This window comes from Parasteatoda tepidariorum, chromosome 5 (assembly GCF_982258835.1).
Source record: "Parasteatoda tepidariorum strain Cologne lab strain chromosome 5, Ptep-v5.0, whole genome shotgun sequence".
NCBI classification, from domain to species: Eukaryota; Metazoa; Arthropoda; class Arachnida; order Araneae; family Theridiidae; genus Parasteatoda; species Parasteatoda tepidariorum.
In genome coordinates, this window is record NC_141759.1 from 22277202 (window position 1) to 22303820 (window position 26619).

Here is a 26619-nt window from a genome sequence, read left to right on the forward strand (position 1 = left end):
ATTTTGTTGGACAAAAACAAACTGATAGATACACAACGGAAGGAGATAAAATACCGAAATAGAATAATAGTTTTAAAAACTACGTTTTTGAAGTGAGCTTAAAGGTATTTTAATTTTTGTCTAACCTAAAACGAAAAACTGCATCATTTCCGTGATAAAGTTTTATCACCACCGAAACTTCCCCAGACGACATTTTAAAGTGGTGCGTACTACGCTTATAGGCGTGTCAGGAATAATTTTTATAATTATTCATCTGTAAAACTTTTAGTTTATAATTTATAATAAAGCCTTGCATATTTTTCTATAAATTCATTAATTTTTAAATTTTTTTCCCATCTAATGCCAAATGACTATCTAATACCAACTAATGATTTTTTCCTATCTAATGACAATATTGCTTAGACATTTAACGTGATTATTTATATATTGTGGTGGTTTTTAAGTCAAAGGTTAAAACAGCTTTAAATAGAAGGCTAAAAAACATTAAATGAATTGCAATAAATTCTTTTAACCTAAAATAATTACCTTTTTGGATAAAAGCTTAGTGACGTCTCCTATGTATTCAATAGCATCCGGGTGCTGTAGTTTGGATACACAAAGTGCAGCCTCATCTATTTCACTTGCATAATATACTTCAACATCTATTCCAAGATTATCCAAAACTAATTTACCTGCCAAGAAACAAAATTCTCACTCATTATATTTGGGTATACATTTCCCTATCATTCAAAAAAAGTATATCTGCAGATTCACGCCGTTTAAAGATAAGTAACTCAGATAATTTGCAACAGTGTTTTACCGTTTCTCTCTTTCCATTTGTTCACTCATTTGACTTCCTTCGTTATCCGTAATTATAATAATGTTTGACTCATCAACTAATGATTGTAGTGACTTGATATTTTGCAGAGCGGAAAATAAATAACATTTATATAAACGCACAGCGCGCAAATTAACCCAGAATGATTTTTTATCTAATGAGTGGAACTGCACGTTCTAAGACTCAATCTTAATGGTTGACCTACAATACACTAAATGATTAGTGCAGATGATATTTAGTTACGAAATCGCAGATTCAAAAACGCACTTTCTCTGAGTAGACTTTGACGGATTTCTGTTCCTAAAATATAGTCGCAATCTGGGAAAGATAGTCGGTTAGGAGAGCGGTCCAAAATCCCTTAATTTTAATTTTACTTTTTGCATATTTAACCATATATTGCACCAAATTATAAAACGTGTTTATCCAAAGATAATTTCGCGCAAAAGGACGCTTTTGCTCTGTGATAGGTATGTAGTACATTTTTTTATTTCCTTTTTAATCAAAGTTCTAAAAATATACATTAATGGCGGCAGCCAGTACGGAACACCTTGTATATATAAAAAAATGTTCTTTACCTGTTCCTATTCCATCAAAGAGGGAGAGAACTCTTATTGGTCTTATTGGCGTATTTTTAAGAGGGTAACAAGTTTTGCTTGAAGCACTCGATTCGAACATAAAATGTAATTCTTCTTCCCAATTTTCTCTTTTCTCGAACGTTCCTGGAATTTTAGAACAAAAGAAGCACAGCCAAGGAGATGTTTCCAATATCTAAAAGAGGAACAAAAGCAATTTAATTTAAAAAGCGAAATTACAGACCTTTAACAGTTAAAGAGAATTTCAGGTTTATTATATCATATACATATAGAGAAAAGAAAAAAATAAACGCATGCCCAAAAAAAAAAGACAAAACTTGTGTTTTTATCTTGGAAACGCTAATGAAATAATGGCATTAAAAATAAAAATTAATTTACCTTATAAAACGGAAGTGTTATAGAAACAAAAAATCGTAGATTATGTCAAGAAATGGCTGTAAAATCCAGACTTGGTTATTATTTTGTTACCAACATTGGCAATTAAATATATTTCATTAATAAATGCGTGCATTACTTTAATCCGGGTACTTCAATATTCGGAATAAATTTATGCATAGATTGGATGTAATTTTCATACATTGTTCTAGAACGTTTCTTTAAAAAAAATTCTAAATTCTAAGTTAGGTACTTACTTTTTTTCTTCTTTTATCCCCCAAAAAAACATCGATACAGGATAGACAATAAGAACTGAAATAAGAAGAAAAAAGAATTGAATTGTATAAAATACGATTATTTGTATAAAAAGAACTATTTCTTAATCTAATAAACTGGATGGTTTCTAAAGTGACACTTTCTAATCGAGCTGACATATGGTACTTTATTTACATCGCATCGCATTGGAGCAACACCTCCTAGAAGAGCCGCCACACGCATCAATGTATTAGTCCGACGTAATGAGCAAAAACTTCGCAGTGGGGGTCACTCTTCTTGTTTATGACAAACCGTTGAAGATTCTTTTAGGAGGTGATGATTGTCTGGAGGATAATCTGAAAACAAGCCATCACAATTTTGTTCCTCTGCAGATGGAATGGCTCCCCGCTTTGTTAGCCTGACGATCTGCGTGGGAAGTCGAGCACTTTATGGTAGAAAAGTTTAACAACAACCAATACTAGCCACCCTTGGTCAATTCACAGGCAACAAATCAAAGAAGTTATCCAATCTCTCACAAACTGCAAATAGACATGCTTGAGTTAGATGATCAACTGGAAAACGTATTAAGACACGTTTCCGTAGATCAATTCACTGAGAGACTCTAAAGGCCTGGTTTCTTAGGACAGGACGCCGTCAGCTGGAAATCAGCGCTAACCTCTGATTGGTCCATTTGTGAGTTTGATAGCATACCTCATCGAACGCTCATCTTGAACTACAATTGCCGTCCAACTCAACTGCAGTTCGATTACAACGTGACGTTAACCACAGAAGCAATGGCGGACAACATTCAACAGCACATTGAAATCAGCCAAGATTTTGATTTTGACATTAAACATAGCTTCTTCATTAAACATAGCACTCTTCATTTAGCTTAGCTATAATGTGTTTTTTCTTGGACAAAGTCATTATTTGTTCTCTAAAACACTGGTCGACAATAACAAAATCAATACAAATTCAAAATAAATATTTGTTTACGTTATTAACGCATGCGCAATGAGAGATAATGTCTGCGTTGAACCGACTGCTCACGCTGTGCTAACAAAAAAGTATTTTTTTGGCGTTAGCTCTACGTCAACTTTCCGCTGACGCCCAGATAAGGCGTTAGTTCTAAGAAACCAGGCCTTCAGCTAACAAACTAGTATTTTGTTGGCGTCAGCGGGACGTTGACGTCCCGCTGACGCCCAGATAAGGCGCTTGTCCTAAGAAACCAGACCTTAACGTATATATAGATTTTAAGGTTTCAAAGATTGTGACGTCATAAAATAGCATCGTATATTGAATAAAATGCAATTTTTTTATACTGTTGTGACAGCAGTTATTCATGACTGTTATATGAAATTCTAGGCAGTGTTTTCTATATAAATGAAGGAAAATGGCGAAAAATGTCAGTTTGTAAGAAATGTCTTGTTTCATAAAAACGAGAAGTGTTTCTGATTTAATATTTTAATCTTTCTGCCTTGTTTTATAAAAATATGAAAATTTTTTAATTTATTCATTTATTCTGCTAATTTACATCCATTAGAAAAAATCTCGCTACAATTGTGATTAAAAAAATTAATAATTTTTCTAATATTTATACTTTTTTTCCATTCTAAATTTTAATGTCGAAGAAGAAAAAAAAACGGTCATTTATAACTGTTAGAAATTTAAAACGGTTTTAAAATTCAGGGACTCACTAAAGACGGAGAAAGCTTCTTCACCTAACAGTTATGAATTGAATATTATTAAAAATCGCTGTAAAATTTTAAATACTTACAAATATCGTTTGAAAATAAAACAGAAATAAATTAAAATAGTTATTTACTATTCACAATCCTCCTTATCGCAAACCAGAACAGTCATTTATAACTGTTAGAATAAAACGGTCATTAAAATAATTATTTTTAAAAATCAGGGACTCATTAAAGACGGAGAAAGCTTCTTCACCTAACAGTTATGAATTGAATATTATTAAAAATCGCTGTAAAATTTTAAATACTTACAAATATCGTTTGAAAAGAAAACAGAAATAAATTAAAATAGTTATTTACTATTCACAATCCTCCTTATCGCAAACCAGAACAGTCATTTATAACTGTTAGAATAAAACGGTCATTAAAATAATTATTTTTAAAAATCAGGGACTCATTAAAGACGGAGAAAGCTTCTTCACCTAACAGTTATGAATTGAATATTATTCAAAATCGCTGTAAAATTTTAAATACTTACAAATATCGTTTGAAAAGAAAACAGAAATAAATTAAAATAGTTATTTACTATTCACAATCCTCCTTATCGCAAACCAGAACAGTCATTTATAACTGTTAGAATAAAACGGTCATTAAAATAATTATTTTTAAAAATCAGGGACTGATTAAAGATGGAGAAAGCTTCTTCACCTAACAGTTATGAATTGAATATTATTAAAAATCGCTGTAAAATTTTAAATACTTACAAATATCATTTGAAAATAAAACAGAAATAAATTAAAATAGTTATTTACTATTCACAATCCTCCTTATCGCAAACCAGAACAGTCATTTATAACTGTTAGAATAAAACGGTCATTAAAATAATTATTTTTAATAATCAGGGACTCATTAAAGACGGAGAAAGCTTCTTCACCTAACAGTTATGAATTGAATATTATTAAAAATCGCTGTAAAATTTTAAATACTTACAAATATCGTTTGAAAAGAAAACAGAAATAAATTAAAGCAGTTATTTACTATTCACAATTCTCCTTATCGCACAGGACTAAATTTCCTAGATTTCCACAGATTAGACAATAAAACTGAAAAAAAAAATAATAAATACTTTAGTAAGCAAGATCATTGGATTTAGCAATTAAATAAATGAAGACGTCAAATATATGTATGGTGTTTCATGTGTTATAGATTTCTTGCCTAAAATTTATGCAAAAAGGAGGTGAAAAAATTTATATTTAAACGAAGTAAAAAAAATAATAACAGTTAAAATTGCTGAACTTCGAAATTTTTAATGGGAAATACATTCTATTTTTCATCAGTTATCATTTGTAATAAAGTTGAAACGATATTTTTGACCATAAAAATAGCAGCACTTGGCAGTGAGGAAGGAAAATCCAAGAAAACATTATACAACATCCAAATCACTCCTCTTTTATTATTACTCTCATTGTCATTAGAGTACGCACAAATGCATTAAAAGAATTAAATTATTAATAATTTTTTAATTAAAATTAATTAAAAAATTAAATTAAGAACTAAAATTAATTATAAAAAAATTAAAATTAGCTAAAAAGCTTCCTTGTTCATCCCTACCTAGCGTGGCACTTTTACAAACTTCAGATATGCGTAGTGGACCAAATTCAAAATTTTTCAAATTCAAATTTTTCCTGCCTTTCACTTATGAAAGGCTTAAACTTTTTTTTTTATTATTATTGAAATGGGAACTAACTGATAGAGAAAGGATGTAACTTTTAATATTTAGGCATATGATGTCTCCTTGTATTAAATTTCTAACAAATGGTAATTTTTTTTTTCAAGGTACTATATTTCTTCAATTAACTTGAATAAAAATAATTCTTTCATCATGTTTTATAAATTTCATGAGGAACTTGTCAGTCGAGTTCTCTACCTCGTTCAAATTAACTAGAGCAGAGGTTCCCAATTTTTTTTTTCTCGTGGACCACTTTCGAAGTTTTACCATTTTCGGTAGACCCCCTGCTGCTAAATTTCTACTGTATTCCCAAAACTCCTAAAAAATATCATCCCAAATCTCTGCTAGAGCTAAAACGAAAATGCAAGTTTTAATCATCGAGTAGAATTCATAGCGATTATTCCTTTAATAAAGATCACATCTCAAATTTCAATTGTTTTTTGCTAGCGACAAGCAGCATTTATAAATAAATCAATTTTATTTTACACACTTTCCAACTAGCTCAAATTTCAATTATAACTAAGTGATACGTGATGTTACGAGGCACCATTTTTTGACATATGCAAAAAAAAAAAAAAAAAAAAATACTTAATAACTTATAAAAATGAAATTACTAAGAACTTCAAAACAATACTAATCAAGTGGAATAAAAAGAAGAAAAGAATTTTGACAGATCTTAAACAGGCTTATCACTTCCGTAATCACTTAAGGGGGGCCCCCACCCTGAGATGGTAAAATATTAACGTTTCTCTTGAGTTTTTTTTAAGTAATAGAGACAATGCAAAGACTCCTTGTTTTTTTATGTTATTTAGCTACAATTTAAGTCTATTTTAAAAAATTTTCTTTTACAAAATAATAAAAAATAAGTTGGTGGCAGCTCCGTGTGTGGCTGGTCTCACTGGCCTCATGGAGTCCTGAAGCATAGGAAAACGATTTTGATTATATTTTCTGAAACATAAAGAAATTATCTAAAAAGTAGCATAGCGGTTTTTTAATATTCGCAAAATTACCAAAATGGCGGCAACTTAAAAAAGTTAAGTTTTTCATTAAAAAAATATTCATTAAAATACTATTATAAAATCGAAATATAAAAATATCAAAATTATCCTATGCTACTTTCTAAAGAATATATTTTTGCGTAATTCAAAATAAAAAAAACAGCTTATTTCGTTGTATAGATCATGTGAAAAACGTTAGTCCAGGTCAAAAAACAGCGTTTTGAAAAAAACGTGCTTAAAGTTTTGACTTATGGTAGAGGAAAACGTTTAATTTCATAGATATATAATGGTCGATAAATGGCCTACAATAAGTTTCTATATTCAGACAACTGAATGGATGAGACACAAAAAGAATGTCGCCCCTCCTATTCCGGCCGAGCGGTCCTTTCTACTTGCTTAGCGACGACTCTCTATTTTCCTGTATAACTTCCAAACGAAGTTAGGTACCGAGAAATCGTTTTAGACAGACATTAGGAAGGGTACAATGATTCGAAAAATGCAATAAAACTTTTTTCGAATTTTTGAATTATTTAGGGTGGGGTCCCCCCTTAAGAATGATAGGTTTTTAAATGCAACAAAAGTAAATCCTTCTTTTTTTAGTCTATTTAAAAAAAAAATTTATTTAATTTTGTTATTCATGAACCCTTTATAAAGTCATATCAGGGGTGAAAGCAAGACGGAAAAGAGGAAAGGCTGGTAGTAAAATCATTTCAGTTATAGCTAGTTTTGGGGAGGAGTTTACTTACTCTTTTTTTAAATTTTTCAACAATATCTACTTTATCTTGGAAAAGAAGCAGTTTTATATATATGCCAGAATTATAAAAGAAATCTTGATAGTTACAGATATTTCATTTTTTTCGAAAAAAATGCTGGAATGAAATGTTTTACGTACCAGGTTTTTCTCTTTTCCGTCTTGCTATATAAGGGCTTTCACCCATGAGTCATATCTTTCTTCACATTTTCGGTTTTTAAAAAAGAAATTTATCAGCGTTACCAGAATTTATTGTGAAGCCACCATTTCATACAACCATTTTTACGGTGGGTGGCAAAACTTCACACGCTTGAACATTTGTACTTACGGATAGCCGAGTTCTGTGTTCCAAAATAAACTCGATGAGAACTAATCAAATGAACTCCAAAGAAAATAGCTATTTACTGCTACCTTTGGCATTTTCTGAAGTTATTCATTGGGTGAAAAATAGATTCTCTCCCCATTTCAAAAATTGTGAAGATCCTGAAGAGTTTTAAAAAACGTTACTTACGTTTTTGCCGTCATCCCCAATAGCAAATATAGTTTGCATCCAATTTTCTTTACAAGCAATACAAAGCCCGCCTTTGAAGAATGGATGTTTGACTTCTGCATCTTCTTTACGGCATGCGATGCACATTTCTAAGGAGAAAAGTTAATGACCTTCATTGATTGCGGGTTTCATGGTGGTCCGAATCAAATTTTAATAATCATTCATTTTGAGCTTCTGCATACGTAAAAAAAATTAATGACTAACTTTTGATTTAAAAATAGAATTTTCACACACGAAATTGCAAGATTTGAGAGTCTAATCCAGGCAAAAATTAAGTTAGGAATTTCTTTGATTAAAAATCAGTTTAGGAGACTATTTAGGAATCGAGGACGAGTAGGATTGCTTATGTTAAATTCTTTTGCATGTTTTGACAGTACTTTAATCTTTCTAGAACTAGAGGTCCGATTCTACGCATTATTTGGACTTCCTCATAGGATTTCTTCAGTTGTGCATCTGAAACTAGAAATTTTTTTTTTTTTTGTTTAGCAAAAACACGTTCACGCTGGGTGTTGCGCCTGAGAGCGGGACGGAAAAGAGAAAATACTGGTAGAAGAACTATTTCAATATTAGATAATATTGGGGAGGAGTTAATCTATTCTCAACGATAACAATTCACTGTAAGGAAATTTATCACGGCGAAGAAGCAATTCAATATAAAAATTGCATCCGTTAAAAACAATTGGTAGTTATGGATTTTTATTATTCCCGGAAAAAAACTAAAAAACGAAATTTATTTGTTACCAGTTTTTACTTCCGTGAGGAGCCACCAAATGAGACAATCTAGCGTGACCCACCGGTGGGTCACCCCGGCGTGAACGTGTTAATTACTCGGTGAAAAAAGAGGTTGTCCACGAATTGAACGATGCATGGAGGATAGGTAAAGGTTGCGATTTGGGGTGAGTAGTAAAAATAAAAAATCTTAAATATAAGGGCAATAATTTATTTTCATGATTTTTTCATGAAAATAGGTTACTCATATAATCATTAGTATTGTTATGCGCACAGAGAATAAAACATAGAGTAAAATTTTAAAAATAAAATTAAATATATGACCTATAACGTAGGGCTTTGTTTCTGAACTGTAATTATATGCTTATACAGAAAGGGGATATTCTTAAAGATTGGTTTTGTTGTAATCTGTCTAATCATTAGTGAGGAAAGTATTGTGGGAAAATTTTAAGACAGTTAAATTGCATCATTAAATTTGCCGTGTTTTTAACAAATACCTTTCAATTTCTCTATGTCTTCTCTTGAAATAAAAAAGGTTTTTGTGTTTAGAGACTCACTTTCCTCAGTATTGATTTGTCTTAGGAGCTACTGTGGCTCAGGGGGAAAATGTGGTGGTTGGAGTGGCTTGATAAAATGTTTTTCTTCATTTTATAGGTTTCTTTTCATTCTTTCTGTCTTTGTTTCGTGATAAATGGTCTTTGCGTTCCGATCTTCTATCACCCTATAACGTATGTACGACTCTTTGTATATATACAGACCTCAACAAAAGAAAACAAAAAAAAATTGACCAACCTGACTCACGTTCTAGGACTTAATAGTTCAAGGGAGTAACCCCAAATTTGCTAATTAATTAGTGCGTACGATGTTTTAACTTACAAAAACGTACTTTCTCTGAATAAACATAATATTTTTTGGACAGCTTCTGATTTTTGACTTCCAAAATATAGGAGGTAGCCACAATCTGGGAAATATGCTGCCAATCGTTTGATCAGAAGAACGGTCAAAAATGTGGATCCCTTAATGTTAATTTTCCTTTTCGCAGTATCTCTAGAATTTTTCAAGGAAGTTGAAAATTTTTTTAACAAAATTATGAAATACGATTATTTAACCCTTTGACGGTTAGGGAAATGAGCAGTTTCCGTTTCATTAATTCGCGCAGTATTACATGCAAACAGTAGTCGAAACTGGCATCTGTTTTCCACCTCCGTTCTTCCAAAAATGTCACCCTTCTCTGGCGATGCCAACAGCTCCGTCTTCTGGAATTGTTAAAATAAAGTGGCAGCAAATTATGTAGAAAATTTCGTTGGAGATGGACAGTTACGCCTACTTTTTAATGGAGTAACCAGTAGATTGTTGCTTTAACGTTGCATTTCATATGTTACTTATAGTTTTTGATATTTAGTGGTGAAAAAATTGCTTAAAAGGAAAAATACTAAACTGAAAGTAACTTGACTTTCGCTATCACTAGGAAATACTATTTTACAAAGCGGAGCAAGTAGGCATCTCTGGATGCGGTAGATAGCTCGCCTCACGCGTTTTAAAAATTTCTTAAAGTATTCGTAGTACATAAATAACAGTTCTTACGTACTTTTCGTTTTTAACGTAGTCAATGCAGAATAATAATGGCGAACGAGCTCAGTTCGTCAGCGCGCATTGGGGAAAAATTTCACTACGCGAGTAGTGCTCGTTACTAACCATTACGGTCAAAATCTTGCTCCCGAGCGGAACTCGTTTGCGCTCATTATGAGGCACGATTCGATTGCGAGCTGAACTCGTTCATAACCGTCAAAGGGTTAAGGAAAATTCCAAGCAAAAAATAACTTTTAGCGAATGTTTATTATTTTTACTATTTTATTCAATAATAGTCGTACGAACAGTAAGGTTTATAACTTTTTATATTGTTCTAAAGAATGTAAATGGCGAAATACGCAAAAAGCAAAATTAATTTTAAAAAATTTAAAAAAAAAAAAAAAAAAATATATATATATATATATATATATATATATATATATATATATATATATATATATATATATATATATATATATATATATATATATATATATATATATATATATATATATATATATATATATATATATATTAACTAGTATTAATTTAATTTTCAAACTACATTTCAGCAAGTCAGTTAATAATGAATAAGATAAAATTTAATGAGTGAATTTATAAAGATACATAACTTACTCTCGATATCTATCAGCCCATTTTCAATTTTTTCAAAGATAGGCACACCAGAATAACCTAAAGAAGGAATTAAGACATTTCTTTTACAGTTATACAATAAGATAAAAAGAAGAACGCTTAAATATTTCCTTGATTTTCTTTAATTGTAATTTATATTTAACTTACAGTATGTTCTACAAAGACCACAATTTTATATCGATGGCGATTTAAGCAAAAATATAAAAAGTGAAAAATAAAACTCCATTGAATCACTAAGGAAAGTGGGGTTAAAAACATCTAAGCCTGGAAATCAAACTTTTTTTTAAGTTTTAAACTCTACCTTCATCAATTTTGATTTGACTGATTGTAATTAAGTTTCTGCTACTTCATCGTTCAAGTATGCGACTGCATATATTTATATATTTTGCTTTCAGTTTCAAAGAAGGAGAAAAAAGAAGAAAAAAAAAAAGATTTTTAAGACTAGGAAATCATTATGGATTCATTACGGAAAGGAACACCTTTTATTTTCATTAAAAAAATGTTGCAAAAAATACTTAATGACTTAAGAGAAGAAGAAAGAAAAAAAAGACTGTGAACCTTTTGAAAAATTCCTTTTTAAAGTAAATTCTTATCACGAATAAGTCAGGAAAAAAGTAGATGAACATATTTAAACTTGGAAGTATCGGTATATACGCCAAAATAAAAGCAAAGATTTGACACATTTCGGGCCCAGGAGAAACTTAAACAAAACATCCTAGAAGGACTGCAAAATCCCCTTGGTGAAAACAGTTGGCGTGAACAGATACGAAAAAAATCTACCTTAAAACTTGCAAAATATTTTATAGAAAAAGTTATTTAGTTTCTTCCTCCAGCAAAAGTTGAAATTACTTTTAGGCCTTCAAATGTCTGATTTTACAAAAAAATCCTTTCAAAAAATGTATTTTATTCAAATCAATATCTAAACAATGAAAAATTCCTTTCAAAAAATGTATTTTATTCAAATCAATATCTAAACAATGAAAAAATCCTTTCAAAAATGAATTTTATTGAAATCAATATTTAAACAATAAGAAAATTCTTTAAAAAATGAATTTTATTCGAATCAATATTTGAACAAAGAAAAACAAAACATTTTTTCTTAAAAAAAGTCACCACAGAAGGTGACGAATTTAAAATTAACAATATTCGTTTGATTGCCAAATAAAATAGAGAGGAAGTGTATCACAAACACTTTTTTCTGGATATTTAAGGATTTTTGTTCACAAATTCTTCACTCGCGAATAAAGAAGAAGTGCATAAAGCACGAATAAAGGTAAAGGAATGGTTATATAGTTTCGTTTCAAAACCAGTTCCGAAAAGAGCATCTGAACACCGAATGATAGAAGAAAAGTAACGAGACTAGCCAGTAGGGAAAGAGAAACAAGCTTGCATGAGTTAATAAAAGAACACAGGAAGGGTTTGGCAGGAAACTCAGATTAAAAAATATAACAATTAAATTAGAATATTATCCATACATTATAAAAAGATCGAATTTTTCAAAAGATGGAATGGTTCCCAGAGATCAAGGTCGATCGATGAAGAGCAGTTGTGAATGATTTAATCAAGAGAAAACTCAAACTTCGATAAGAATTTCAGATATGTATGTATTTAAATTTATATTAACTTACCAGTTCATTTGGAATCAGCAGTGAGTCATTAATTTTAGATTTGATAATGCTTTAATAATTTGAAACCTCAAATGTGTAGATAAATTTGGAACAACAAGGAATTATAAAAATATGTATGGAGGATTGGGATCAAAATAAAATAGCATTATGCATAATGCTTACCTTCCGATTTGTTGTCGTCTGAAAACTCTTTTCCCAAATCCTTTCGCTCCAATTTCTTCAATACCATATCTGGAAGGTCTAAAAAAATAAATAAAATAAAAATCACAACATTGAATTTTTTTTATTAAAAAAAAAAGAAAATTTTATACCATTGCTTTCGCGAATTATTCCCTCAAAATCACTTTTTGCCCAGTTAGTAAGTTCTTCGGAATTTTGGTAGTCCAAGTTGCTTCTCTGCGCTAAAATCTGAATGAAATACAAAATTTGTAAAATAAAACATACTTTCAACGTAAAAAACGTACTCTGAATAAATATTACTTTTTTGCGTCGTATTCAAATTTACGATCTTCAAATTGGAGGTCCCAAACTAAAAATATGGTCCGAGTAGTTTAGTTTATGGACTAAGCTATTGGGAGTAATAGCCTTCACACGGTTTTTTATAGGTAGTCCGATCAGGCCACTGTGAAGGATATCCACTTACCGAACGAGTCATTTAATACAGAATATAGTTAAAATAAGAAAGTGGTAGCAAATATATGAGTAAAAATTTTTTTAATTTATGAATATTATTGGTCTGCCTCATTCACTTATCAACCACTACAGATTCAATTCTCAAGTATATAAGATAAATTTCTCTCAATTGCTTTCATAAAAGGTTTTGGGTTCATGCGCACAACTGCTTCACTTTTTAAACAGTCTGCGCGGACAACTTATAAAAAATCGTGTGGAGGCTTCTTGATGTAGGAAGTGATGATATAGCCCAAAAAAATAGAATCCATCGAAAAAAAGTGTATTCATTCAGAGAAAGTGCGTTTTTTTGTGTGATTTCGTAACTTAAAATATCGTTTCTAAAAATCGCTTCTAAAATATAGTCGAAATGCAATCACGAGTTGTTATTTTGTAAATAAATTTATCTTCGAAATAGAATAGCCGCACAGTGGTTTCCAATTGGTTTCACGGAAAGGGCCGAATAAGAATTGTTTTTTTTTTAAACCAGTTATTATTTCCACAACAAGTAATTAAATTTTCATTCAATTAATAATCCATTATTTATTTAATGTTTTTAACGCTATTTTTATGAAACAATGGAAATGAAGTGCATGCGATGAAAGAAATTTCAAGTAAATGCTTTTTTTTTCCTTCTAAATAACAGTATAATGATTGAATTATAAAAAGGATATGCATCCATGAAAAATCCCATAAATATTTCGCATCAAATAAAAATAACCAAATTCAACAATGAAGAATTTCATTTCCCTGATAGCTTCCTGAATATACATATACTTATAACAACAATTTATTTACTTCAACTGCCAGCTAGGTTAGGTTTATTCTTACACTATACCCCCAATACCTATGTAGAGCAACAAATGAACAGGAAGTCCCTATTAAAAAAAATCACCTATTGTATTCTTAGTTTTCTGACTGAAAAATGGAAATTAAATTCTAACTGGTGAAACATTTCTTAAAAAAAAATTTTTTTTAATTTATAGTACCTCTTCTTAGTGCAATTAAGAGGGGAGTAGAAACAACAAGTATCCGCTTAAACGAGGAAATTTAACATTAGTTTAATATATAATGGTTTGGTTCCGTTAAACTTAATTCGTATAAGAGGGTTATTCGATTATCCGATATGCAAATAAGTGTCAGAGATGTATGTAATATTATTTGACATTAAAATCACATAAAAAATTATGCATTTTTGACGACATTTTATATTCAATTCCTATTAAAGAAATACTTACTTGTAGAGCTTCATTCAATGCCTTTAAATGAGTTTCATTGATAACTCTGCCGATTAAATCGGTGTAGCCAGCAGTAAATTCAATGATATCTTGTACGGATACCTAAAGTAAAAATAAACTAGTATAAATATTATACTGCCTTTTAGTTGTTAGAATAATCCCTGTGAAGTAATTAATAATTGCAAACAAATATTTCGGTTAGTCGGAAAGTATTGAAAGTAAGAATCGGATGTTTAGTGAATAAATATTTCATACCTTTTGCCATATTTTTGGCAGTAGCATAATATTTCCACGAGCATAAGAACTGATCCAGACGATTTTGGAGTAAAGGTTTTACCGACTAAAACATTTTGCTGACATTTGACAACTCATTTCTCGTCGCTTCAAAAATGGGTCTTGCATCACAAAGCAATTTCTTTCCAACTTAGAGAATAAACCTCAGATGATCATAAATGGTCTCTCACGAGTTGTATTTTGAAACAATTAATGCCTTTATTGCTTGAAATTTCGTTTTGGCACTACATCTTCTCTTTCCTCGCTTGAATTGTAATTTTACCGTTTTGAAAGTATATGATTGTGTAGAGTAAAATTGTGTTTGAAAGGGCAAAAAAACTAAATTAATCAAAAATTTTCACTCATATATGTACTGATTATGTGGCTTAACACGTTCAAGCCGAGAAAAGTGAAAATACTGGTAGAAGAACTATTTCAATATTAGATAATATTCGGGAGAAGTTAATCTATTCTCAACAATAACAATTCACTGTGAGGAAATTTATCACGGGGAAGAAGCAATTCAATATAAAAATTGCATCCGTTAAAAACAATTAGTAGTTATGGATTTTTATTATTCCCGGAAAAAAACTAAAAAATGAAATTTATTGTTACCAGTTTTTACTCCGGTACGCTGCCAAGATGACACAATCTAGCGTGACCCACTGGTGGGTCACCCCGGCGATAACGTGTTAATTCAGTTCACACGGTGGGACAATTAACTCGTATGTTGGAAAATTACTTTCGGAATAACCTAATATAAATAGTCGAATCAATACTAAGGAAACGTTGAATAAAAACAAAATTAATTTTCACATGGAAGCGTGGGTAAAATTGTACTCTCTATTTTCTTCAGCGAACAAAACAACTTTGATGTTTTGAGTCCCACCTTTCTTATTGGGAATCATTAGATTCCAATATCGTTATACTCAAATCGCATTCTGCCCTATAGGGAAATTAAAAAAAGCTTTGATGTCGAACGTAATGTTTGAATAAGATGTTCAATAAAGAAAAGATGTTCAGATAAAAGTAAGAGTTTAAATAAGAGGTTTTATTCCACATTGTTATAATTATTCGATACTTCTACCATCGACCTCCGACAATCTTTGACGTTTTGAGCCTGATTGTTCCAGTTACTTTTTTCCACCGGCAAAACAAATGATGTCACGCCTTCCACATTGGGATTCGTTTCACTTACATATTAATCCGCCAACATGTTTCACATTTTTTAGTATGAATTCTAAAATTAAATATTAAGGGCTCTCATTAACACTGTGAAAATTGAGCCTAGTGATCAGTAAGAAATCAATTTTTAAAATTCATTAGTTGTATAATAAAAGGCTTTTTGCTGAATTGAAGTAAATAAGATCTTTACGTAACCGAATTCTCTGCAGTTATTTGAACATAAAAGCTTCAAAAATAAACTTATTCAAAATAAAGTTAAGAAAATACTCACTTTTGATATTTTGTAGTCAGCAAACCAAAATATCCACGTATGGTCCTCTTCGGGTGGTTTCTGATAACAATCCGTGAAGCGTAGGGTGATCGCTGGCCACCATTCTTTATCACCACTTGACTCAGACACCACCCATACTACACATCCAATGGGAATAGTGGTAGCCTAAAACAAACAGGGTTTCATTTAAAAGAGAACATTTGAAAATTTCAAAACTAAATTTCACTCACACTAATTGCCTGTTGAGAAAGTAGAGACTCGTTATTTTTTCTTTTTGTGGAAGACATTTTTCCTGACCTCTGTAAGCAAAATACGTACAATTATCTTCTTATACATACATAATGAAATGAAGAATTTATGTGTCAGAAGACTCTACAAATACGACATTTAATGTGAAGCTAAATGAGTACAATTGTAAACAAAACTGGATTTTTGATTTTTTAATTATATTTTTGATTCAGGCACATTTAAAAAATGAAATTTTTTTCATTGGTTTAGCAGAAGCCTATGTTTTAAAATAAACTATAAACAGTTTAGTTTTGTTGAATAATTTAAAGATAACATCACTGACGTTTGCTAATCAAAATGGTTGTTCATTGCGCTTTCTATAATAATTAATTATTTTTCATCTTTAGTAAATCTTTGGTAATTTGAAGGATCAACGTCACAGCATATACGTGACCTATTAGTATTTTTAAGGTTATCTGAAGTCACGTGTATATTTTTATAGTAAAGCTTTTAAATCGTGTTTCTATAAAACTAAATAATTTATAATCAACAGTTATCTAAATTAAAAAGTAATGATACTAAATTATTGTTGTTGTCAATAACCAATAATAATTAATTTTTGTAATTGGATTAAAATAATAAGCTATGTACTGAAAGGCAAAATTAATGGCGATATGTTACTAATTCGCTTAAAATGTCGTAAAAAATTAACAAACTATTACTGACGTCAATGCTTCTTAATTACTTGTGGAATAAATACTAATTGAAATGAGGAAAAACAGCTGTGGTCTTAAACGCAAAATTAATGGAGAAAGTGCACTTACTCGTTACGGGAGACCATAACAAGTCACCATACTATTATTGACACCAATGATATTTTGTTTTGATAATAGCTACTTATTGATGCAGTTTCAATAGTTACCAATATAGGTACAAAGTATTTTGTAAGCATCGAATATAGCTGCAGGAATACTGTATATTTTTACGGTACCACGAAAGTTAAGATCAAAAAGGGTTCTAGAAAAAAAAGGTACCGGAAAAAAGGTACGGAAAAAAAGGTCCCGGAAAAAAAGGTACCTGAAAAAAAAAAGGTTCCAGAAAAAAAGGTACGGAAAAAAAGGTCCCGGGAAAAAAAAGTCCCGGTAAAAAAGGTACCTGTGTAGGGAAAATTCTGTAGGGGAAAATATTTGAAATGAGAAGATTAGATTGGAGCGCTTTTTGCCGTTCCGTGCATGTTTTTTTTTTTTCTTTTTTCGTGTCGCGCGTTTTCAACTAATTAAAAAGGACCAATACTTTCACCTCCAATCACGAATAAACATCCAACACATAAATCCTCCCAACTTCCCCGATTGGCTACTTTAAGCCTCACATTAGCAACTTCTTCACAAAATATAATTTAAAATAGAAAATAACACATTTTTCACTTAAAAAAATTACAAAGAAAAAGTAAAACATTATTGAAAAATTTAAATAGTATCTTCCCGTTTTAAAAAATAATCAAAGAAGAATAAAGAAATGAAATAAAATTTTTAAAAAAAAGCGTAATACAACCAGCCCATAAGTCCCCCCCCTTACCCTTCTCCTTACCTCAATGATCTAATCTGAATTATTACAGATAAAAAGAATATTCATTGTAACAGCGAGAAGCATCCATGCTGCCCAGAAAGCGAGAAGGGAAATATCCCTACAGATTTTCCCTATGGAGGTACCATTTTTACCGGGACCTTTTTTTCCGTCTACCGACAAAAAGTAACCTGCCATGAGATGCTTGAGCCAGATGAAACTGTTAATTTTTATCTTGATCGGATGTTGTTTAATCTAATAACATAAAAGCACGAAGAAAGGTAACAAATAATAATAACTAAACAAAAAACATTAAATAATTTTAGTTTTATTTATTGCGTCGGTATTTGTCTTTAAGTTTTGTTTTCGATTTTTTTGTGTTGTTCAGTACATATTCAATTTTTGTGTAGTTTATGTTTATTGTTTTACCCCGGACGAAGAACAGGTATTTAACTAGTAAAGAAATAATACAAAGCAAGTTTTACCAAACATTGTGAATAAAAACTAATAAAAAATAACGTGAAAGGAGAAAAGAATAAATTAAAGATTTATTGCAGAAAAAAAAACTGAAATTTTTTCATTTAATTAATCAGAAAGAAATTTTTTTTTTATATATAAATTAAGTTTAAAAAGTATTACACGTAGTCGTTTCAGCATGCTTCTTGATATTATACTGTTAGTTATTATTTTTAAAGTTAACTATTATTTAATAGTCGTATAAAGTTAATTATTATTGTTATTGATTTTCATAATTGCAAAATTTTACCACTTTATCCTTTTTAAACTTAGTTTTTAAAATGAGTTAAGGGCTATCTAAGATACTATAATTGTATACTTGGTATATAACCTAATAAAAGAGTGCCAGTTACCATAACAGTGTGAATATAATGTCGGATTATGAGCAAAATTCTTTAAAAATAATATCCCAACTGTCAGAGAAATGAAAGGAAGCTGGTGAAGTTGTTGAAAGATTTATGCATTTCCTGTTCCCCCAATGCACTTCCTCTACCACAAGGAACTTGACTTTTTCAAGGACGTTTTGAACAGAGAGAAATCTGTGCGCATTTTCTTTTAGATTTCAAATTTAGGGTATTTTAAATGAATGAAAAATTATTCATTAAATTAACAACAACAAAAAAGTACTGTAGTTTTTCGAAGTGATAGATTGCTGCTGCATAATTGGATTAGTAACAGGATTAATAAACTCTCAAAATCGAATATTTTCCAAATAATTTTGAAAATAAGATTTTAAAAAAATGTGTGTTTTTTGTAGAATTAGAAACAAGAGGAAAATTTTGTTAAAGAAATTATAAGCTGTGTCAAACGCTGGAGATTTCTTTTGGAAATAAATGCTGTAACATGAGGATAAAGACAACGCTTTTTTTAAAAGTAAAATTTACTAGCGATATATTTTGTTTTCTGATAAAAATGTTAAAACTTAAGCTTGTGATGGTTTAAAAAAATATTTTTAAAGAGTCATATGTTTTTCTTACTGTTGCCACTTTCACTGCTTTTAGTTTTTTTACTCGAATTCTTTCAAGCAATAGCAATAATTATACCTATTATTTTCCAACATTCAACAACTGTTAAAATTCTATCTTATTTGAAATAGGAAAATTGATTTAAAATTTTTATATTAATAATTTTTTAAAACAAATTCCAATAAACGAAAAATTGGCAAAATAGTTTTTAAATGATAACAATATGAATTGTTGAAGTACATTTAAATTCTTCATTATTTAGTTACATTTTATTTACTTTTTTGTAGCATAGATAGTTTTAAATTGCTTACAAGTGTAAAATATTGAAAGGTTTTGCACAGTTGTAAAATTCCTGTTTCAATTGTTTAATTTAAATTAGTTTGCATCCTGTAGCTATAGGTGTAATTTATATCTGAAATTAATAACCTTTTTTTAATATAACAATCTTATAAAAGTCTGTGTGTGGATTATTTTTTATGTTGCATACTTGTTTGCTTATATTTTCTAATGCATGAAATCAATTTTCTTGCTTTTTTCTTTTGGCAAAATAATTTTTGATGATCTATGTCAGAAACTTGTGCTTGATAAGAAATAATGAGCATTTATTTTCTAATCAAACACATGTTTCTGACATAGTTAAAAATAAAACTACAATTAAAATTAAAATAAACTCGAAGGAACCAGAAATTTTTTGAAATTGTATTTTTTAAGTTTATAAGAAAAGAAGCTGCATTGTTCTATTTGTTTAATTTTTTATATTTTTGCCCATTACAGTAAACAGGGCGCAACACCCTGCTGCCCTTTTAATCAAAAGAATCCACCCTGTTGCCCCTGAAGTAAATTAGTGCCCTGAAGTAATAAACTCCATATCCTTTTTGTCCTTTCTTTCCTCAACCCTTCTTTATTTTCAACTCTTCTTATTTAGTTTGTCATTGCTGTCAATACATAGATTTATATGGGAAAGGAAAAATAGTGCACTTGTCTTTGAAAGCTTGCAGTTACTTCACTATCGTTAAATCATAATTATTATTAATCATTTAAATTATTAAATCATAACTACAGACACTTGAAAACATACATTTATTATTTTATTAATATATGCATGCATTTTAAATAAATTATTAAGCTAATTAGCTTTATAATTCGATATATATATGTTAATTTATTAATAAAAATTAGTAATTAATATGATTGCTTTGGTACTTTTAGTAAAGTAAAGAAAAATTGACAATGTTTTTAATAGAACATGTAAAGCCCATAGAAAGAAATTATTGCCTTTTTAGAATAATAATGCCCTTTTTTTTAAACTTTTGCCTTTTTTCTGCCTAGAATGAGCTCTGGCATCAGCATAAACTGATTTATTCAATATTTTGTTAATGAATTATAAACTAGTCCTCATGCTTAACTTTTGATGAGTTGGAGTAATGTAGCAGAGTTTGCAAAAACCTGTATTATATGTACTTATAATCAGGGTTTGTTGATTTAAATCATGATTTTTAAAAAAAATCTAAATCAACTGATTTTTTTAGTATATATATATATATTGATTTAAAAAGTTAAAAACTGCATTTTTAATCATCGATACTTTTAGTATTTCTTTTCTTGGTTTTAAAATTTATTATTGCTGCATAAAAAATTTATTATTGCAGCATAAAGATCTCATAATTTAGTAATATGTTTTTTTAATCATATAATTTATTTTTTCGTGTATTTAGCTAATTTTAATTTGTTCATCCTAATTTTTTTGCGAAATTCAGATTCAAAAGGCATAAAAGAAAGATTGGCAATCAATTAATCAAAGAAAATTAATTGAAAATAATAAAATGTGAAAAAACTCATTTGGTGTGTAAAAGATGGATTTAATTGGACTGAGCCCACCTTTAGGAACCCTTTAATGATACAGATCACAAGAAAATGAGTACTCAATTTATTTTGTTAAATGTGATTACCCGAATTTCATTAAAACTGCAATATCTTAATGCGTATTTCTTTCGTAGAAAACCACTGCGTACGTTTTCCCTGTCAATAATTGACCAAACTGCATAACAGTTGACTAGCTAAATAGCTAAAAATATTTATGAATTTGTTATTCGTTTAAAAAAATATTTTTGAAGAAAGTAGAGTATTTACATAAAATTTTATATTAACATCAAGTAGTTCCAAAAAAATTTAATATTTGGACTATACAAATTGTGCTAAGATGCAGAAATCTACATAATTTGTCCAAATATTTCCAAACATCCTCATAATTTTATAACTGCCAATTTTTCTGCATTTACGTCCTTTTGTATAAACAAACGTCACAAATTGATACAAATATTAACCTAACATCTTTCTTAAAAGTAGGCTAATTTTAAATTTCTTTAATTTTATTTATTTCAGATCTTTGAATTTCACTTTAAACTGAATTGTAGTAAAAAATTATTATTAATTACTTAAAGAAGCTGTTAATTTGATTGTTCTTTCTTGTTTTTTCTTCTAGTTGTAATACGAGACATATAGGGAATATAAAGGAAGTTTGTCTATATGAAGAAGTTTGTAAATGAAGACTGGCCATTATAATTGTGGATTATGTGTGCTTGTTGTTGGAAAGAAGTTGCGTGAATAATATGCTCTGTTTAAATAAAAGATTTTAAATGAAAATGCTTGCTTTTATTTCGCATGAATGTTCATTTTTTTAAATATTTGATTAATTTTTTAATTGCGTTAAGCTGTTGAAGGCTTACATTCTTTAGTATTTCTTGCTAATTAGCCTGGATTGCAATTATTTTGATACAAGACTATCTGCTATATTAGAGAATAATTGCCTCAACAGTATAATGTTTCAGTGTTTAATTTAAAATGCTTCTGTTGTAAATTGGTCTTGGGCATAAAAAATTATTTTTATGAATAGTATTCAAATCAAAATTCACGCACAATTTGAGTTTTTCGCACTGAAATGTGCATAACGTTTTACACTCTGAAACACAACAACCGGGGTTGCATTTGTAAACCGTCATGGAGATTACGGTTCAAACAGTTAGATGTGATAATAATTAATCAGGAATTCATCACATCAAGATACTTTGCATATGTTGGAACATCATAAATCTGATTAAAATCATGTATAAGGTGATTGTTCCAACAAATTATTGTTGGATCAGCAGGAATATACCATCAAAACGATAAAAAAAAAAACAGACAAAATTCCTACTTTGGGGTGATGATGGTTCCAACATTTGATCGGTAAGAGAATATGATGGAAATTTCTGATCACTTGGGTATTAATTAAATATGGGTGAATATTTAAGTATCAAATTGAGTTTTAAAAAATAGACAATTGTCTAAATGACATTATTTAGCCAACTCTCTGAGTTAATGTATGTAATGCTCATATGTGGTTCATGATATACGTGATTTAGACATATTTATTAATCTAGTTAGATAATTTTTGTTTAATTTCATTTAATAGGTAGTGTTAATTTTTAATATGATCACAGGCGAATGAAATGCAGAATTTAACGGTAAAAGATCAAAACAAAGCGTACTAAAGCAAGATGATCATTGCTGTAGTGCAAAAAAGAAGGAAAGATCTGGGGTTGTGGGATTCGTATTCGTGTTAACATGCAACTGATGAGGATAATATGACGAAATGACAGAACATTCCCTAAGAGGCAAAGATTATTGTTTGTTTTTAAATTAATCCTATTCTGCATTAATAAAAAGGCTACAATTTTTTTTAAAGCTAATTTCATTTTTTAGAAAATTGATGACAAATTAAAGTTTTTAAAGAAGGAATACAGATTTTTCCATTATCTACGCGTCTACCTGAAGTATGCTATGTCGTGCTTTTATCTCGTCTTCATAGAAAAATATTCTCAAAGATACTTGTTACGCCTTACTTGAAATAATTATAGTTTTGGTTGCATCTCGGAAAATATTTTTTCATTAATGAAGTTTGTCATTTGTAGTTAAACCAGTTATCGAATATCGAGCGATAATAATTACACATTTTGCTTCAAAATGCTTTTCATCAAATGTGCTTCTTAAAACATGACTTCAAAACCAAAATTCCCAATATTTTTTGAAGAAAATTGAAAAATATAATTTTAGATTTAGTTAAAAAAAAAACGTCGCTTATGGCAGATTCTTTAATAAAAACTAGTGGGCTGCGCCCCCTGCTCGCTAACGCTCGACAACCCCCGAAAATTGCTACGCAATCTTATATGGTTTGCTTCGCAAACCAAGATCGCTTCGCTCGCTACTATCTTAGGTACATTCAAATGCACAAAATTTTAAGAATTAAAAGAAATTATAAGCTGTGTCAAACGCTGGAGATTTCTTTTGGAAATAAATGCTGTAACATGAGGATAAAGACAACGCTTTTTTTAAAAGTAAAATTTACTAGCGATATATTTTGTTTTCTGATAAAAATGTTAAAACTTAAGCTTGTGATGGTTTAAAAAAATATTTTTAAAGAGTCATATGTTTTTCTTACTGTTGCCACTTTCACTGCTTTTAGTTTTTTTACTCGAATTCTTTCAAGCAATAGCAATAATTATACCTATTATTTTCCAACATTCAACAACTGTTAAAATTCTATCTTATTTGAAATAGGAAAATTGATTTAAAATTTTTATATTAATAATTTTTTAAAACAAATTCCAATAAACGAAAAATTGGCAAAATAGTTTTTAAATGATAACAATATGAATTGTTGAAGTACATTTAAATTCTTCATTATTTAGTTACATTTTATTTACTTTTTTGTAGCATAGATAGTTTTAAATTGCTTACAAGTGTAAAATATTGAAAGGTTTTGCACAGTTGTAAAATTCCTGTTTCAATTGTTTAATTTAAATTAGTTTGCATCCTGTAGCTATAGGTGTAATTTATATCTGAAATTAATAACCTTTTTTTAATATAACAATCTTATAAAAGTCTGTGTGTGGATTATTTTTTATGTTGCATACTTGTTTGCTTATATTTTCTAATGCATGAAATCAATTTTCTTGCTTTTTTCTTTTGGCAAAATAATTTTTGATGATCTATGTCAGAAACTTGTGCTTGATAAGAAATAATGAGCATTTATTTTCTAATCAAACACATGTTTCTGACATAGTTAAAAATAAAACTACAATTAAAATTAAAATAAACTCGAAGGAACCAGAAATTTTTTGAAATTGTATTTTTTAAGTTTATAAGAAAAGAAGCTGCATTGTTCTATTTGTTTAATTTTTTATATTTTTGCCCATTACAGTAAACAGGGCGCAACACCCTGCTGCCCTTTTAATCAAAAGAATCCACCCTGTTGCCCCTGAAGTAAATTAGTGCCCTGAAGTAATAAACTCCATATCCTTTTTGTCCTTTCTTTCCTCAACCCTTCTTTATTTTCAACTCTTCTTATTTAGTTTGTCATTGCTGTCAATACATAGATTTATATGGGAAAGGAAAAATAGTGCACTTGTCTTTGAAAGCTTGCAGTTACTTCACTATCGTTAAATCATAATTATTATTAATCATTTAAATTATTAAATCATAACTACAGACACTTGAAAACATACATTTATTATTTTATTAATATATGCATGCATTTTAAATAAATTATTAAGCTAATTAGCTTTATAATTCGATATATATATGTTAATTTATTAATAAAAATTAGTAATTAATATGATTGCTTTGGTACTTTTAGTAAAGTAAAGAAAAATTGACAATGTTTTTAATAGAACATGTAAAGCCCATAGAAAGAAATTATTGCCTTTTTAGAATAATAATGCCCTTTTTTTTAAACTTTTGCCTTTTTTCTGCCTAGAATGAGCTCTGGCATCAGCATAAACTGATTTATTCAATATTTTGTTAATGAATTATAAACTAGTCCTCATGCTTAACTTTTGATGAGTTGGAGTAATGTAGCAGAGTTTGCAAAAACCTGTATTATATGTACTTATAATCAGGGTTTGTTGATTTAAATCATGATTTTTAAAAAAAATCTAAATCAACTGATTTTTTTAGTATATATATATATATTGATTTAAAAAGTTAAAAACTGCATTTTTAATCATCGATACTTTTAGTATTTCTTTTCTTGGTTTTAAAATTTATTATTGCTGCATAAAAAATTTATTATTGCAGCATAAAGATCTCATAATTTAGTAATATGTTTTTTTAATCATATAATTTATTTTTTCGTGTATTTAGCTAATTTTAATTTGTTCATCCTAATTTTTTTGCGAAATTCAGATTCAAAAGGCATAAAAGAAAGATTGGCAATCAATTAATCAAAGAAAATTAATTGAAAATAATAAAATGTGAAAAAACTCATTTGGTGTGTAAAAGATGGATTTAATTGGACTGAGCCCACCTTTAGGAACCCTTTAATGATACAGATCACAAGAAAATGAGTACTCAATTTATTTTGTTAAATGTGATTACCCGAATTTCATTAAAACTGCAATATCTTAATGCGTATTTCTTTCGTAGAAAACCACTGCGTACGTTTTCCCTGTCAATAATTGACCAAACTGCATAACAGTTGACTAGCTAAATAGCTAAAAATATTTATGAATTTGTTATTCGTTTAAAAAAATATTTTTGAAGAAAGTAGAGTATTTACATAAAATTTTATATTAACATCAAGTAGTTCCAAAAAAATTTAATATTTGGACTATACAAATTGTGCTAAGATGCAGAAATCTACATAATTTGTCCAAATATTTCCAAACATCCTCATAATTTTATAACTGCCAATTTTTCTGCATTTACGTCCTTTTGTATAAACAAACGTCACAAATTGATACAAATATTAACCTAACATCTTTCTTAAAAGTAGGCTAATTTTAAATTTCTTTAATTTTATTTATTTCAGATCTTTGAATTTCACTTTAAACTGAATTGTAGTAAAAAATTATTATTAATTACTTAAAGAAGCTGTTAATTTGATTGTTCTTTCTTGTTTTTTCTTCTAGTTGTAATACGAGACATATAGGGAATATAAAGGAAGTTTGTCTATATGAAGAAGTTTGTAAATGAAGACTGGCCATTATAATTGTGGATTATGTGTGCTTGTTGTTGGAAAGAAGTTGCGTGAATAATATGCTCTGTTTAAATAAAAGATTTTAAATGAAAATGCTTGCTTTTATTTCGCATGAATGTTCATTTTTTTAAATATTTGATTAATTTTTTAATTGCGTTAAGCTGTTGAAGGCTTACATTCTTTAGTATTTCTTGCTAATTAGCCTGGATTGCAATTATTTTGATACAAGACTATCTGCTATATTAGAGAATAATTGCCTCAACAGTATAATGTTTCAGTGTTTAATTTAAAATGCTTCTGTTGTAAATTGGTCTTGGGCATAAAAAATTATTTTTATGAATAGTATTCAAATCAAAA

The 26619-nt window shown here is 29.1% G+C and overlaps 1 protein-coding gene across 1 annotated transcript in view; it reads right to left on the minus strand.

Moving 5' to 3' along the window:
* The window catches only part of LOC107438447 (DNA (cytosine-5)-methyltransferase 3A), a 44405-nt gene that overhangs the window by 12895 nt on the left and 4891 nt on the right, over window positions 1-26619 (minus strand). Inside the window, exons 2-12 of the mRNA XM_087163514.1 lie at window positions 16206-16274; window positions 15976-16140; window positions 14247-14348; window positions 12651-12747; window positions 12502-12579; window positions 10694-10750; window positions 7721-7848; window positions 4770-4834; window positions 2043-2097; window positions 1393-1585; window positions 526-671 (exon numbers count right to left, since the gene is read on the minus strand). Of these exons, the coding sequence (XP_087019640.1) occupies window positions 526-671; window positions 1393-1585; window positions 2043-2097; window positions 4770-4834; window positions 7721-7848; window positions 10694-10750; window positions 12502-12579; window positions 12651-12747; window positions 14247-14348; window positions 15976-16140; window positions 16206-16262 (1143 nt within the window). The 5' untranslated portion in view covers window positions 16263-16274. The remainder of the gene's footprint in view (window positions 1-525; window positions 672-1392; window positions 1586-2042; window positions 2098-4769; window positions 4835-7720; window positions 7849-10693; window positions 10751-12501; window positions 12580-12650; window positions 12748-14246; window positions 14349-15975; window positions 16141-16205; window positions 16275-26619) is intronic.